Source organism: Rhinatrema bivittatum, chromosome 1 (assembly GCF_901001135.1).
Source record: "Rhinatrema bivittatum chromosome 1, aRhiBiv1.1, whole genome shotgun sequence".
In the NCBI taxonomy this organism is placed as follows: domain Eukaryota; kingdom Metazoa; phylum Chordata; class Amphibia; order Gymnophiona; family Rhinatrematidae; genus Rhinatrema; species Rhinatrema bivittatum.
In genome coordinates, this window is record NC_042615.1 from 10219647 (window position 1) to 10237427 (window position 17781).

The window sequence follows — 17781 nt, forward strand, 5'->3', positions numbered from 1 at the left end:
CCTTCAGTCTTTTCCCATCTTCTTAGTTCCTGATTTTGTCACATTGTGTTATCCCAAGCATCCAGACTTCAGTGTCTTTGCTCATCAAATACTAATTTCTAAACATTGTCTAATGTCAGGGGTTGATGCCTTGATAATGCAAAGCTGGGGCAACTCTAGCTCAATGTGCAATAGATACTGGGTCAGACCAAAGGTCCATCAAGCCCCAGAATCCTGTTTCCAACAGTGGCCAATCCAAGTCACAAGTACCTGGCAAGTACCCAGATATTAAATAGATCTCAAGCTACTATTCCTTATTGATTAATAGCATTTCATGGACTTCTGATCTATGAACTTATCCACACCTTTTTTAAACCCAGTTACACTAACTGCTGTAACCACATCCTCTGGCAATGAATTCCAGAGCTTAACTATGCACTGAGTGAAAAAGAGTTTTCCTCGATTTGTTTTAAATGAGTTACTTGTTAACTTCATGGAGTGCTCCCAGTCCTTCTATTATCTGATAGCGTAAATAACCAATTTATATTAATCTGATCAAGACCTCTCATGATCTTAAAGACCTCTATCATATCCCCCTCAGTCGTTTCTGCTCCAAGCTGAACAGCCCTAGGAGTCGTTCCATGCCCCTTATCATTTTGCCTTGTAATTATTTACTGATCTCTGAAAACAGCATCTAATCACAATTCAGTCATTTGCTTTTATGGTTAAATCTTGTGCGATCCATGAATAAGTATATTAGGATGCTGAGATAACGCTCTTCTGGTTTCATGGTAGGTTGGTTCGTTTGAGCATAATCTCACCACAGACCTTCTAAACCATCTGGTATTCGTGCAGAAAGTCTTCATGAAGGAGGTGAATGAAGTCATACAGAAGGTTTCAGGTGGGTAGAAGTCTGATTTTAGATCATGGAAACTGTTGTAGTCATGCTGCCTGTGACTTTCTGTTGAAAATATAAATGTTGATAAAATAGCCATGAGTTGTTAAAATCTGCAAAATACATCTTGTCAGTGTAAGAAACCATAGAGTATGGAGTAATCCGTGTTGTAGATTTTCACTGTGGAGTTTAAGGGTCTTGCATCCTACCTATATACAATGTTCCCTCTAAGAACTGGGTTACCGTGTGATCACTACTTTCTTGGATGCAAGAAGCTTATCAATTTTATGCTTACAGCAACCCAGAGGGAGCATTGGAACAGTGCGTGCGCGCGCGCACACACACACTCACACTCTCTCACACTCACACACATACATACACATACACACACACACTCTCTCTCACTCACACACACACATACACACACACACTCTCTCTCACACACACACACACACACTCTCTCTCACACACACATACACACACATACACACACTCATTCACCCACTCAGTTCCCCTCCTCTTTCTCACGCACACTCTCTTCTTAGTAACTGCAAACCCGTCACTGCCAAACACTTCAAGAAATAACACAAACCCCTCAGGACAGCAGCAGCCTTATCTATGACGTGGCAGCAATACAAATATTCTCCGTGTCCTAGAACACTAATACACCAACTACTGGGATTAGCAGAGGAAGCCGTACTGCTACGAAGCCCTACAGAAAAACTACATGAAAGCAGAAATACTGTAGCTCAGGCACATACGCAGAGCACAGACAGACCCTTACCTAATACAGAATAAGGGACTACAGATTAGAAAGAGAAACATGCAGACAAAGATAAGATGGAAAGCCCGAGAAACCAAACTCTGATCAGTGGAATACTGAAGAAAGCACAAAATACAAATATGTAATGCACAATCCCAAAGACACATGCCAATCACTAAAAATGTAACATAACATTTTTTTTTACTTTTATTGTTTAATCTTATTTTCTAATCAGTTGCTCCCAGGCTTTTTTCCCCACATTTCCTTTCTCAGTCTTTTTTTTTTTTCTCTACCTGCCTTCTCTTTTTCCATCTAACCACATCCACACACTGGCTCTCTCACCCAGTCTCACACACGGGCTCTCAGACCCCACCTCCACTCACACAGCCTGTCACTCAGCCGTCCACCCACAGGATTTCATCCAGTCACACACACAGCAACTCACCCACCCACCCACCCCCATACACACACACACAGCCTGTCACTCAACCGTCCACCCACATGCTCTTATCCCCACACCCACAGGGTTTCATCCAGTCACACACACAGCAACTCACCCACCCACCCCCATACACACACACACAGCCTGGACCTCATCTTTGTCCACCAGCGGGATGGGGTCTGCTGGTGGCCACTGTGTCCTCTCTCTTCAGCTGCTGTGGGCCCCGTGGGGTGGGTGACAGCAGGAGTCACGTTTATCTGAACATTATCGCCTGCTGCTGCTGCAGAGCTGATCTCGCGGTGAGAACTGCGAGATTGGCCTGCGGCAGCAGGAGATGATGTTGGGATGAACGCTACTGCTGCCCGGAAGGAGGTATAGGGAGGTGATGCTGCTGAATAGCTCAGGCAGAGGTTTGGGTGATCCCTGCACGGGGAGGGGGGCTAAAAGCTGTGCGTGGCTGTGAAAAAGTCGTGTGCAGCCGCGTGTGCATGTAATATTACTGTTCGGATCTTCCTGAGTGGTCTTTGTTTGACTGGGCTCTTAGTAGCCAAATGCTTGTTGCCAGGAAAGTGCACTTCTTCTTGTAAGCTTCCTACTTCTGCGGTATTTAATTTCTGAGCTCAGAATGAATTATTGTGATACAGAGACTGCTTTAACCATAAGAATAAGTTTTGAACTTTGCACTTTGGGACAAAATCCACAGGTCATTGTTACCTGTGGACTTTCCCTTTGAAACCTGCTATGGGCAGGAAGCACCCACAAACTTTGGCACCTGTTCTTTGTGTGGCTGGATTTTGCAAGAATAATAATGTGCCTAGACTTGAAATACAATCAGTATGCATTATTGTCCAGTCCTGCCTCCAGACAACGCTCCCCTAAATGGAGTTTAGACTGCTTGCACTGTCTCTGCTTTCAGCCACATTGAGAGAGGGAAGTTTACGCATGGGAATCTCCTTTTACCCATGTAAATGGCTTTCAGAATTCTCCTTTATGACACCAGAATCCCTAAAAATCCAGCACGTGTGGGGATAAATATCCTACATTCTAAGGACCCTTCAAAAATGTCAGAACCCTCACAATATTTACCAAAAAAGCCAGAGTCCTGAGAATAAATATTTGAAATGTTGTATTTTATGCAAGATCAGCGGTGTTCAATAAAGAGAGATTGTGTATTTTCTTTTGGAATATATTTCTAGGACTTGACGCGTTACAAAGAGTGTGAAGCCTTGCACATTGCTATAGTGCAAGCATCCAAAGCTCTGACTAGAGCTTGACCTTATCTTTTTGTGCTTCATAACGGGACTCCACAGGAAATGCCACTGCCTGACACAGCAATTTTCAATCTGTCTGCAGGGGGAGAGCAACCTATTCCTCTTTGGAATGAGCATGATGGTACCACATATGGAGAGAAGCCTAAAATTCTCCTCTACTCGTTGAACCTGCGGTTTAAGGTAGTTTTTACAATAGTAATTGCAAATATTTTTATTTATTTATTTATTTATTTATAACTTTTCTATACCGACCTTCATGAATAAATTCAAATCAAATCGGTTTACAGGTAACAAGGGGTAGAACTTAATCAACCATTTAACAAGAGGCGAAAGTTACATATAATAAGGAGGTAGTAACTTGGGGGGCTAAGTTAGCCGGAGGCAAAGGACAGCAAAACTGAATAAACTAAATAACGAAACGAAGGCATAAATATTACGTCCCAGCTAGGCAGGGCGCCTAGTCAGGTAAGTGGAGTCCGGTCTGGTAGAAAATGGATGGTTTTCAAAGTTAAGGGAAGGCTTGGAGGAAGAGCCAGGTCTTCAGTTTTTTTCGGAAGGTTAGAGGGCAGGGTTCCAGCCTGAGGTCGGTGGGCAGGTCATTCCAAATGGCCGGACCCGCTGTAGAGAATGCTCGTTCTTTGGTGGTCGATGGACGCGTGGATTTCGTTGGGGATTTATGTAGCACTTCCGATTCAAACACGGTCACCTGGGCGTTGCACGTGCAACGTGCCCTCTCTGGTGGACGGCTTGGCAGCACCTTTCTGGCACCTGCACAGAAGTATGACATCTTTCTGTTTTTCATTGTGCAGGTCTCTTTGAGAAGTATTTCTGCTCACAAATTTCAGAACAAAATGGCACATGATGAGTTCTGAATTGTCCCAGCCCTTGGTTTTCCTGTGGCAGTGCATTTGCATGGATTTGAATATAAATGTTGCAACTTCTATTCTACTTTTTAGGAATCAGGGATCTGTACTTGGACCGGTGCTTTTCAATATATATATATAAATGATCTGGAAAGGAATACGACGAGTGAGGTTATCAAATTTGCAGATGATACAAAATTATTCAGAGTAGTTAAATCACAAGCAGACTGTGATACATTGCAGGAGGACCTTGCAAGACTTGAAGATTGGGCATCCAAATGGCAGATGAAATTTAATGTGGACAAGTGCAAGGTGTTGCATATAGGGAAAAATAACCGTTGCTGTAGTTACACGATGTTAGGTTCCATATTAGGAGCTACCACCCAGGAAAAAGATCTAGGCATCATAGTGGATAATACTTTAAAATCGTCAGCTCAGTGTGCTGCAGCAGTCAAAAAAGCAAACAGAATGTTAGGAATTATTAGGAAAGGAATGGTGAATAAAACGGAAAATGTCATAATGCCTCTGTATCGCTCCATGGTGAGACCGCACCTTGAATACTGTGCATAATTCTGATCACCGCATCTCAAAAAAGATATAGTTGCGATGGAGAAGGTACAGAGAAAGGCAGCCAAAATGATAAAGGGGATGGAACAGCTCCCCTATGAGGAAAGGCTGAAGAGGTTAGGGCTGTTCAGCTTGGAGAAGAGACGGCTGAGGGGGGATATGATAGAGGTCTTTAAGATCATGAGAGGTCTTGAACGAGTAGATGTGACTCTGTTATTTTGGACTTCTTTTGAGCCGACTCAACCACAACAGATTGATGCGGTAACTGTGACTTCTGATAACCAGGAACATGGACAAGATATGTGGTGTCCACTCTTTTAGTAATATGTGGAACCGAACATGGATGTTCCCAGAGTCTATGTTGCAACTCCAAAAGTACCTCATGGACAGGAATGGCCAGGACCTCTTTGCGAGGATCCACGAACTGTAAGACTTCTAAAGTCTTTAAGATCATGAGAGATGTTGAACGAGTAGATGTGACTCGATTATTTACACTTTCGAATAATAGAAGGACTAGGGGGCATTCCATGAAGTTAGCAAGTAGCACATTTAAGACTAATCAGAGAAAATTCTTTTTCACTCAACGCACAATAACGCTCTGACATTTGTTGCCAGAAGATGTGGTTAGTGCAGTTAGTATAGCTGGGTTCAAAAAAGGTTTGGATAAGTTCTTGGAGGAGAAGTCCATTAATGGCTATTAATCAATTTTACTTAGGGAATAGCCACTGCTATTAATTGCATCAGTAGCATGGGATCTTCTTAGTGTTTGGGTAATTGCCAGGTTCTTGTGGCCTGGTTTTGGCCTCTGTTGGAAACAGGATGCTGGGCTTGATGGACCCTTGGTCTGACCCAGCATGGCAATTTCTTATGTTCTTAATAAAGAGGTCAATATTTGGTGGCCCCAGTGCAGATAAAGATAACCGGGTGACTTTACCCAGTTATCCTTATCCATATATTCAGTGCCACTTATCCAGTTAAATGGGATGAGCTAGGACAGACTTACCCAGTTAACTCTGAAAATCTGCACTAAATGGTTGTTAAAAAGAAAAACATTAAAGTTTGCAGTTCCCCTTTTTCCCTGCAAATACAAAAAGAAGTGCTGTCTCTGGAGGCCCCCTTCCTTGATTTCCCACCCTCTTGTTATTAAAATACTGCTATTGTAAAAAAATTAAAAAAACAAAATTTTCCTCTCCCTCTTCTTATTTAAAAAAAAGAAAGTTTTGCTCCTGAACACCTTTCTCTCTACTTTTCTTAAAAAAAAAAAAAAAAAGTGTCGCTCCCTTATCTCCCAGTACTCTCGTCCCTGTCCCTGACGAAATAGGAGGACAGGGTCTTGCCGAATTCCCTCTTGGCTGAGCCAGTAGCTCAGAGAGCTTTCCAGCACCCAGCACTCGTTTCCCTATGCAAACCCAGATTAGTCCAGACTCCTGCGTTTTACCTCCCTTCCAGCAGATGGAGACAGAGAAACCTTTACTGACACTGTCACTTAACCTGGTGTGCCAACTGCAGCCTGTGAGTATTTCTCTGTTTCCTGCAGATGGAAGGTGGTGCAAATCCTACAGTCTGAGGAGAATAAAAAGATTTAAAAAAGAAAAAAATTTAGAAGTAGTGTTAGGGTTAAGATTCTACTTAGCCCTACCTGAAGGTTGGTAGGACCTGGTGGGGCCATCCTTTCAGGTAGAGATGCGGACGAGGGGGGAGGGGCTTGGGAACTCCTGGCTCTGTCCGGATCCTTGTCCCTCCGACAGCTGAACAACTTAAGCCTGCAGCCACAAAAGGGAAGTCTTTTCTATAAAGTTTAAAAAAAAAGTCTGTTTTTTTTTGTGGTGCCGATTGGATGCTTCGGCTGGGTTTCATGGCGTTCCTCATTGGGCATGCTTGAGGTCTGGTTTTTAGCAGTGTTGGTGCAGGCGAGCTCATGGGGTATGTAAAAAAAAAAAAAAAAGTTATTTCTTGGCAATGCCTGGCTGCGGGCAGTGTGCGGCATGTGGAGAGACACATGCACACCTTTTTCTTACTGGCACTTGCTCCTGCTGTGTCTCCAGGGAAGATGGCAGCTCAGGGAGTGCTAGGGAAGCCTCGGAAAGGCAGCCGTCCTCCATTGACAGTGCGGGGGTAGCCGAGCAACCCGAAAGTGCCTTCCCGATTTTGTTGGGATCGGCAGCCGTTTTATCTTCTTTTGCTGCTGTGACTGAATGGTCCTGCAAGGACACTGCCCTGCCCCCACCTCTGTCACCGGCAGAACGAAGAGCCTCAGAGCCCAAGGGGTCTTGGGATCCTCTGTTGGGGGAGTAAGAGGAAGATATCCTGGAGCAGGATCCAGATGAATCGGGACTTTTCCTCGGATTTTGTTCTGCTTATGCATAAGGCTTTTTTGGCAAAGGCGGCTGGACATCGTCCTTTCAAGCTAGTGGACCTACAGGGAACCAGTTATGGCCAAGAGGCTACATTCGGCTCGATCTGGTGGGGTGACCAGAATTTGGAGAGTGCTGGCTCGTCAGTTGCCTTCCAGGAATACAGATAATAGCTTGGAGAGCTTGGAAGCTGATGATCCTCTGGCTGGTGATCCATCTGGGATAGAATCTCATTTGGGCAGCATGGACCCTGATGACATTCGGGATCAAGCATCCTTGGTGGAAGGTGATGATTTGAAGGTGGTCCTCCTTTTTCACTGAGAGGAATTGTGGCCCTTAATACCATGTGTTCTAAATGAACTGGGTATTAAAGAGCCCCAGGGTGATTCGGACCACAAGGGAGAGGATCCAGTCATGCGGTGCTTAAGGTGGCCAGCGAAGGCGTTCCCTTTCCACAAGTCAGTGAAGGAATTAGTGCTTTGGGAATGGGAGACTCCAGATACAGGTTTGAAGGTCGGTAGAGCCACGGAGAAGATGTTTCCATTGCTGGAAGACAGTTTATATCTTTTGCGGATGCCAAAGGTTGATGCTTGGGGTTCTGCAGTGACGAAGGAGACAATTCCGGTGGTGGGATTGACGGCGCTTAAGGATATGCAGGATAGGAAGTTGGAAGTACACCTCAAGAAGATTTTTGAGGTGTCTGCGTTGGGCATTCACGCTGCTGCTGTATGTAGCAATTTTATGCTCTGGGCTGAATTGCGCTGGGTACAGCAATTGCAGTCCAATAAGTCATTATACCTGGAGGACACGAAGCAGGCCGAGAGACTGGAAGCTGTGGTGGCCTACAGTGTGGATGCTTTGTGTGATCTCATACACGCTTCCTCTCGATCCACGGTCTCCGCTAGAAGGCTTCTGTGTTTAAGGAACTGCTCTGTGGATGTTTGGTCCAAGTCTCAGCTGGGATCGCTTCCTTTTAAGGGGAAGCTTCTTTTTGGTGAGGAATTGGAGGAGCTTGTGAAGCTTCTCAGAGAGACCAAAGGCGACAAGCCGAAGGTCAGCAGAGGTTTCTCTTCGGCAAGGGCTTGTTTTCGGTCAAGCCAACGTTCCCGGCAGTCTTGTCCTTCGGGAGGAGGTCAGAGACCAGGGGCCAGGAGGTGGCAGGTCTTGGAATCTGACCTTTTAGGCCATGGACCAATCAAAAATGGTACTGGTCAGGGAGCCTCTGGTTCCAAGTCCTCCCAATGAAACAAGGCCGGCCTGCTCCTCCATCCCAAAAATTGAAGGTCAGTTAACATTTTTTCTTGAAGAGTGGGCCAAGATCACGTCGAATCAATGGGTCCTAAGTGTGATCACAGTTATGCTTTAGAATTTGCACCTCCATTAAAGGATTTGTTCATAAGGTCCCCTTGCCCTCACGAGCAGAAAAGACGTGTTGTTCAAGAAACTGTCAGTCTATGTTTGTTTGGGGACCATTGTCCCAATGCCAGTCGAGGAGCAGGGAACAGGAAGGTATTCCATTTATTTTGTGATCCCAAAGGAGGATGGAGCTTTTTGTCAGATTCTGGATTTAAAGAAGGTGAATGTGGTGCTCAAGGTATCTCTTTTTTGGATGGAAACATTGAGGTCTGTGATCACTGCAGTGCGCAAAGGGGAGATTTTGGCTTCTCTAGATTTGACCGAGGCATGTATCCACATTCCAGTTTGACTGAGTCATCAAAGGTTTCTCAGGTTCATGATCCTTTGAGATCATTTTCGGTTTTGCGCCCTACCTTTTTGGTTGGCAAATAGCACTGAGGACCTTTACAAAAGTGATGGTCGTAGTGGCTGCAGCTGTTCGGCAGGATGGTGTCCTGGTTCACCCGTATTTGGACGACTGGTTGATTCGTGTAAAGTCAGAGGATCTTTGTCATCAGGTGGTGGCAGTAGTGCTACAGCACTTACAGCCCCTGGGCTGGGTTGTGAATTTGCACAAGAGCCAGCTGATGCAGTCTCAAGTTCTGGAATTTCTGGGAGCATGCTTTGATACCCGGCTTGGGAGAGTTTTTTTTACCGAGGAGTGGATTGTCAAGATCCAGAGATGGATTTGCAGTTTGCTAAGCAGGGCGGTTCCCAGAGTCTGGGATTATTTGCAGGTTCTTGGGTCTATGGCTTCCACTTTGGAATTGGGCTCTTGGGCGTTCGCTTATGTGTTTACTTCAGTCGGCCTTGCTTTTCAGGTGGAGCAATTTCATCTACTACTGCCTCATACACAAAGTGCCAGGTCAAGTCTGGACTGGTGGCTGTGTCGGGACAATTTGGGCCGTGGGATGACCTTGGAGGTCCTGAGTTGGAAAGTAGTCACAACTGATGCCAGTCTCTCCGGTTGGGGGGCTGTGTGTCAGATGCAAGAGGCACAGGAGCACTGGTCTCCGGAGGAGACATCATGGTCCATCAGCTGTCTAGAGACGAGAACGGTTTGTCTGGCGTTGCAGGCCTCCCTGCCTCTAGTTTGGGGTAGACCAGTGAGAGTTCTGTTGGATAATGCGATGATGGTGTTATGACTGTCGGTCGAAGACTGCTGCGACTGATTCAACTCACGTCTTGTGCTGCCGTGCTCTCCTCTCAGGGTCTACTCGCGGCTGGGGCTAGAGGCTACCGCCGCATACCTCTGGGCTCCTCATGGTGGTCGGAATGCCGCCACCACCCTCGCTGACTCTGGGCCTTCCTAGGCGCGCGCGCCTAGGCCTTCCTTTGAAGACCTAATGGTGGGAACCTCAGGGGCGTCCCCGACTGATGACATCACTAGGTTGGGATTCTTAAGCACCGCCTTCGCCCCTTGCAAACCGACTTGGCAACAAGGTCCATCACTACTGGTACTGCTCCTGTCTCCTCGGACCATGGTTCCTGTATAGGACCCTCCTGCGACTCTGGATTCTGGCTTGGGTACCCGCTCCTCGGGGGCCCGCTTGCACTCCACTTAGAGACTTTGTCTCCAGGCTTCCCCCACTTCTCGGGCTAGCCCTGTGCCTTCCAGAGGTCCTGCCTGCCGGCCTCCCTGCTCCTCAGGGTTGTTCCTCGAACTGCCTTACTGCTTTGGAGACACGACTCTGCGCTTCCTCGCTCCTCGGAGCACTGCCACCAGTGACTGTACCCGCGCTTCCCCGCTCCTCGGGGCACTGCCTACGTTCTACACCAGTGACTGTACCTGCATTTCATAAGAACATAAGAACTTGCCATGCTGGGTCAGACCAAGGGTCCATTAAGCCCAGCATCCTGTTTCCAACAGAGGCCAAACTAGGCCACAAGAACCTGGCAATTACCCAAACACTAAGAAGATCCCATGCCACTGATGTAATTAATAGCAGTGGCTATTCCCTAAGTAAATTTGATTAATGGACTTCTCCAAGAACTTATCCAAACCTTTTTTGAACCCAGCTACACTAACTGCACTAACCACATCCTCTGGCAACAAATTCCAGAGCTTTATTGTGCGTTGAGTGAAAAAGAATTTTCTCCGATTAGTCTTAAATGTGCTCCTTGCTAACTTCATGAAATGCCCCCTAGTCCTTCTATTATTCGAAAGTGTAAATAACAGATTCACATCTACTCGTTCAAGACCTCTCATGATCTTAAAGACCTCTATCATATCCTCCCTCAGCTGTCTCTTCTCCAAGCTGAACAGCCCTAACCTCTTCAGCCTTTCCTCATAGGGGAGCTGTTTTATCCCCTTTATCATTTTGGCTGCCCTTCTCTGTACCTTCTCCATCGCAACTATATCTTTTTTGAGATGCGGCGACCAGAATTGTACACAGTATTCAAGGTGCGGTCTCACCATGGAGCGATATAGAGGCATTATGACATTTTCCGTTATATTAACCATTCCCTTCCTAATAATTCCTAACATTCTGTTTGCTTTTTTGACTGCTCATCGGGGCAGTGCCTACGTTCTACACCAGTGACTGTACTCTGCACCTCCTCGCTCCTCAGGGCAGTGCCTCAGTTTCTGTATCCTATCAGATAGTTGCTGATGTTACTACTTCAGAGATTCAACTCTGGCTTCCCCACTCCATGGGACAGCCTACATCATCACACCAGAGCCTCTCTCGCTACGCAGTCCCGCCCCTCGGGACCGTCTCTGCTGCATTCCTCCAGAAGCTCCTGTCTCGTGCTCCCCGCTCCTCTGGGCCTGCCTAGAGCTCCCCTGTTGGAGGTTCCTGCTATGGTACTTGTATCTCCAGCTCTGCCTGTATACTGTGGGTCCCCCTCCAAACTGTGTCTCTACCCTGCTCCTCGGGATACCTCACAGTACACTCTCTACAGGCTCCTGCGATCATGTGGCTGTGACGCAGGTCACTCTATTCCTCAGCCACTACTACTGTCTTCTGCTGCAGCTGACCTCATCTCCTGACGGTGAGGACCTGTGGGGCTCCTCTCCACAGGTGGTATCAACCCTCACCTCGGGCCAAGGGTCCACGAAACCCACGAATCCTAACAGACGGTGGGTACCAAAAGTCGGTCGGTGGAGCAGGATGCCCAGGAGTTAGTCCAATTAGCAGAGCGCCTTGTGGAGATTCTGGCAGCTTCCCACATAGTGGGGTTGGACAACGTGCAGGCGGATTTCCTCAGTGGGCAGCAGTTGGATCCCGGGGAGTGGGAGTTGTCAGAGGAAGCCATGCTCCTGATTCATCGCAGGTGGGGAGTCCCTTGCATGGGTCTCATGGCAATGCTAAGGCTCCACAATTCTTCAGTCAAAGGAGGGAGCATGGGGCAGAAGGAGTCGATGCCTTAGTCCTCCTGTGGCCACAGGGAATTCTCCTGTATGCGTTCCTGCCGTGGCCACTGGTGGGCAAGATCTTGCGAAGAATAGATATTCATCTGGGGCAGGTAGTTCTGGTGGCACCGGAATGGCCTCGGCCGTAGTTCACAAATTTAGTCAATCTCGCAGCGGATGGCCCGCTATGTCTGGCTCATCTCCCCAACCTGCTGTGCCCAAGGTACCATATTTTTGGATCAGGCGGATCGCTTCTCTCTCACGGCTTGACTTTTGAGAGGAGACGCCTGAGAGAAAAGGGGTATTTGGAGGATGTTACCACTTTTTACAAGCAAGAAAGAAGTCCACCTCCTTGGCATATGTAAGGGTGTGGAAGGTGTTCAAGGTTTGGTGCAGTGAGCATAGCGTGGATACAATTCAAGCTTCTGTGGCCCACATTTTGTCTTTTTTTGCAGCAAGGTTTGGTGAAAGGTTTGGCTTTCAACTCTTTAAGGGCTCAAGTGACCGCCTTGGGGTGCCTTAGAGGGCTATGCATCCGGATATGGTGCGGTTTCTGCAAGGTGTCAAAAATGTGCATCCCCCAGTGCAGAAAGTATGTCCCCTGTGGTCGTTCTTCTGGTGGCAGTTTGTTCTACTAGTCAGATTTCAGAGCTACAAGCCTTTTCATGTAGGGATCCTTTCCTAAGGATTTTGATTCGGGGGTCTCATTGTGCACAGTGCCACCTTTTCTTCCAAAGGTGGTTTCGTTCTTTCACTTGAATCAGTCTGGGGAGTTGCCAGCCTTTCCAAATTGGGATAGGCAGTTGCTTTGGATAAGGAGTTGAAGTGTCTGAATGTGAAGCGAGCACTATTGCGCTATCTGGAGGTCACTAATAGCTTTAGAGTATCTGAGCATCTTTTCATTCTCTTGAGTGGTGCAAAGAGAGGACAAAAAGCTTCAAAAGCGACCATAGCAAGGTAGTTGAAGGCGGCCATAGTTTTGGCGTACATTTGCATGGGACGGTTGGTCCCTAAGGGTCTGAGAGCCTACTTGTCTCGGTCGCAAGCGGCATCCTGGACTGAATGTCAGTGTCGCCACAAAAGATTTGTAGGGCGCTACTTGGAAGTCATTGCACACTTTTCTCCAGGCATTATCGTCTGGATGTTCAGGCTCCAGATACTATGGGCTTTGGGGAAAGTGTACTTCGAGCGGGACTCTCGCATTCCCACCGGTTTAGGGAAGCTTTGGTACATCCCAGGAGTCTGGACTGATCTGGGTACATACAGATCAGTCTAGACTTCGTTCCTGTAGTACCTCAGATCAGTCCAGAGTCCTGCCCAGATTTGGAGAGTCTACTTGATCTGTGGATTTTTTTTTGTATTTAAGCTGAAGGATTTTCAATTGGCTTTTACTGGCTTAGGTGATGGTTGTACATTCTGACTTACATGGTTATAAGGGTCGTTCAGATTTAGTGGTTTCTTCTCCTCCTGCTTGTTCAGCGGGAGATATTTGATAGGTTACGTTTCAGGATACTTTTCCATCTTGGCTTGGGTATAGGTCAATACTGATGGACTGCAGGTGGCACACCAGGTTAAGTGACAGTCAGGCCTATACAGAACGTTGCGCTCAGGTCGAATGCACCGTTAGCCCTGCGTTTTCGACGCGCTATTATCACCCCTTATGCAGTAAGGAGTAATAGCGCATGGAAAACTCATGGCCAACACCCCCCCCCCCCCAAAATTAATAGCACGCATCGCATGCAAATGCATGTTGATGAACCTATTAGTTAGTCACGCTCATCCAGAAAGTAAAATGTGCAGCTAAGCCGCAAGGCAGGAGTTAATTTAGAATGGCACCGGGCAAGTGTACAGAAAAGCAGAAAAAACTGCTTTTCTGTGCACCCTCCGACTTAATATCATGGCGATATTAAGTCAGAGGCCCCAAAAATAAAAAAAAATAAAAATCTTTAAAAAAAAAAAAAATCTGCCCTTGGGTTGGAAAACAGACGCTCAATTTTGCCAGCATCCGTTTTCTGAACCCGTGGTTGTCAGCGGGTTCGACAACTGACGCCGGTAAAAGTAAGCGTCAGCTGTCAAACCCACTGACAGCCACCGCTTCTGCCAATACGGCGGCGCTAGGGACGCGCTAGTGTCCCTGGCGCCTCCTTATTAGCGCGGGTCCTCATTTAAATACTGAATCGCGCGCCCAGGAGAGTGGCCTGGGCGCGCGTTGGGAGAGCAGGAACTCACCTCGGAGTGCCGGCTCTCCCACGCACTTTAGTGTATCGGCCTGAGTATCAGTAAAACTTCTCTGTCTCCATCTGCTGGAGGGGAGGCAAAACCCAAGAGTCTGGACTGATCTGTGGTACTATTTATTTTATTTTTTATTTATTTAACATTTTTCTATACCGACCTTCATGGTTAAATACCATATCAGGACGGTTTACATCGAACAGGGGTAAAAATAAAAAAAAATAAAAAAAACTACAGGAACGAAAGTTAGCAGGTAAGAACCGATTTTCCTCCAATCTCTGTGTTTTAAAAGAAGGGGAACGGGAAGAGGCTTGGAGGTGGCCCATACTGTTTATGTAAGGAAGGGGGGATTGGGGGAGGTTCTAGGGCACCAGCCAGTGTTGGGAGAGAGGGAGATGGGATTGGGAAACAGGAAGATTGTGTTTGTTCGTTAGGAAGGAAAGAGAGAGGGAGGCCAGCCAGATTTCATAACACCTAGATTTGGCTGGTTAAATAGTTTGCTAGCCCTGAAAATCAGCCTTCGTTTCTCCTCCTGAGCAGACCCTCCCAGAAGTAGACTGGCTGACCTGAGTCCAGGGACATTTAGAAGACTACATTTAGCCAGTTTTCAAAGGCTTTGATCTGGCCAGCCACATCCTTATTTAGCCTGCCAGGTCTCTTTGAAATATTGCCTTCAAAGTCATTTTCTGACCTTCCTTATGGGTTTGGATAATTTGACTTTTCCTATTCATTTTTTACATGGGGATAAAAGATGGAAGAGATGATGCTCTCAGGGACAGGTGATGAGAGGAACAGCGCTGGGGAATGGCAGAGGGCAGGCGAGGAAGAATTGGAGAAGGGAGGACCTGAGACTGGGGAGTGGAGGGAGATTGAATACGACTTAGGGAGGATCCAGGACCCAGGGGGAGAGAGGGAAGGGAAGATTCCCACCCCTGGCGTTCTCTTGCACTTACCAGGGGAGCACAGTGCATTGGAAGGTGGGGGAAGGATATACGAAGAATCTTCTGATGATCCATTGCAGGTGTGGAAAAAGAATCTTTGAATTCTTCATTGTATTTTATTTTAGATTGCTTTATCATTGTACTCCGTTAAACCTTTCTGTAGTATTTCCCAGTAAGCTTTTCTCCTAGGTGATGGTAAATGTATTTTTTGTTGTCACGTTGACTGACAGGGCATTCAAGTAACGGCCACAACACCGTCAATGAGAGCCGTGAGGTTTGAAACTGGATTAATTGAGCTGGAGCTCTCAAACCGAATTCAAAGCAAAATGATACCGGGCAGCAGCAGCTATCTGAAACTTTTTGGAAAGTGCCAAGTGGACTTAAATTTGGCTTTAGGACAGATTGTAAAACATCAGGTTAGTAAAACTTGGATACCCATAGTAGGAAATTGGTGCTCCTTGATTTTGTTGATGATGTCCTGCAGAGAGATATAGTAACGTAACAGCTGTCAGTGTCGTGGGAAAGGGTAAAATTGTGTGTCCTTTGTCAGGTGCCAGAAACTGGAATCTGAATGAAATGATTGTAAAAAAAAAAAAATATATATATATATCTCAAGGCCTAAATATTAACATGACAGTGCAGACTCCCATCTGACAGCTATGCGTTTTTTTACAGGTTTACGAAGAAGCTGGTTCAGATTTCCACCAAGTTGCTTATTTTAAGACCAGGATTGGCTTACGAAATGCCCTGCAGGAGGAGATCAGCGGCTCCTCGGATAGGGAGGCGGTGCTCATTACTTTGAACAGGCCGATTGTCTATGCTCAACCTGTAGCCTTTGACAGAGGTAGAGCTCTTCATGCTTAATCAGTTTTATCCTTTCAAATGTGGACGTGGAGTAAGGAGCTAAGCTCTGTTGAGAATTCTACGCTATTTTGGGACATCTTCAACAGTGGAAGGAAATTAAGACATTCTCCCACATAGCTGAGTCCGGGACTCTGGTGATGGTGCTCTATGATGTGTGTTTCTGTTGAGGTTCAAGGAAGCGATACAGCATGGAAAGTCTTCCCCGTTGATGTGTAGTTCTAAAACACCTTTTCATTTGGCTGCTTCTTGATGTCATCTGTTTCCCCCAGGGAAGTAATGGATAGTTCTAGGTGTACCCTCCTCAGAATACGAAGGAAGTTTATCTTTGACAAGAATTTCCAGCCAGAACTAAAGGGGGCCTCTCTTCGCGGACATGAGTGTGTGCATGCATCTGTGATCCCCCTCCACCCATGTCAGTCTTCATTCCCCTCTTGATATGTCCGGAAAATCTGGTATAGTTAGGACACCAGACCAAAAAGGTTATTAGGGATAGACACACGCAGCAGTCTCACAAGCCAAAAGACCAAAAGTATATGTTGTTACATTTGTAGCAGTAAATAGTCCTCTGTTTTCACAGTGGTATATGTCAGCATCTCTAGGGCCTTAAATAATGTCTTATTAACATCCCAGTCACTTGGATACCACAGACTTCTTTCTTGTAATTATCCTGAAAATAAAGTGTCTCTCTCTCTCTCTCTCTCTCTCTCTCTGTTTTAAAGCTGTACTATTCTGGCTAAATTATAAAGCCGCATATGACAACTGGAATGAACAGCGATTGGCTTTAAACAAGGATATTCACGTGGCTACGAGGGAAGTGGTAGATATGTTACCTGGGATTCAGCAAACGTCTGCTCAGGCTTTTGGCACGCTCTTCCTCCAGTTAACTGTGAATGATTTGGGGATCTGCCTGCCCATAACAAGTGTACCTCAGGTAATCAGGAAAGTAGGCAGGCGGAAAAAAATTGTGCGCTCTTGATAGGAAAACTGAGATAATTTAAAGCATTATTCCCCTGGGAGCTCTGCAGAGGTGGAAGTATGTGCCAATGCACGTGTTTGGACGAAGTCCCAGGTCGGGCTAGGCAGCTACACGTATGGTTTTGGATATTCAAAGCTACCTGCGTTGTTTTGCCTTAAAATTGTACTTGTGCAAAAGACAGGCTCAAATGTTGATAAAGAGGACCTAAGCTGAGTTTGAGGATGGAGGGAAGGGACACTGTATAAATCTGCCTGGCTCACACACTTGCATCTTTGCTTATAAGTAGTTGATAGTGCCCTCTATTTATTTATTTATTTATTTAAACAGCTTATTTTATACCGACATTAAAATACACATCATATCGGTTTACATATTAACAAAAAGGAGGAAATTACATTAACAGGATAACTGATAGAATCATAAGTAGAAAATAGGGAGGAAGCGAACTTAACAGAAAGGAACCAGTAACTAGTGAAAAATTAAATATGGGAGGCAAGATTGCAAGTCTCCAGAATTGTTACAATAGTTAGGTGATGCTGAAACATATTTACCTTATATAATCAATGCTGAAACATATTTACCTTATATATTCTATAATAGGGAGCATTTACAGTTTATAATTTCTTGAAATGCAATGTTTTGTTTTTTTTTAAGACGTTGTTCTTCTTTGCAGTCTAACCATACTGCTGATTTTGACACTGGCTCTGCCTTGGTGCTGACTATTGAGAGCACGCTCATCACTGCCTGCTCCTCGGAGTCTCTCGTCAGCAAAGGGCATTTTAAGAGCTTCTGCATCCGCTTTGCTGATGGCTTTGAAACTTCCTGGGATGACTGGAAACCAGAAATACGAACTGATCTGGTTATGAATGCATGTAAGTAGTATT

General features: G+C 46.0%; 1 protein-coding gene across 1 annotated transcript in view; it reads left to right on the plus strand.

Moving 5' to 3' along the window:
- KIAA1109 (KIAA1109 ortholog) overlaps window positions 1-17781 on the plus strand; it is a 590259-nt gene that overhangs the window by 377868 nt on the left and 194610 nt on the right. The window contains 6 exon segments of the mRNA XM_029584454.1: window positions 775-880; window positions 3433-3530; window positions 15288-15473; window positions 15733-15901; window positions 16641-16852; window positions 17571-17769. Of these exon segments, the coding sequence (XP_029440314.1) occupies window positions 775-880; window positions 3433-3530; window positions 15288-15473; window positions 15733-15901; window positions 16641-16852; window positions 17571-17769 (970 nt within the window).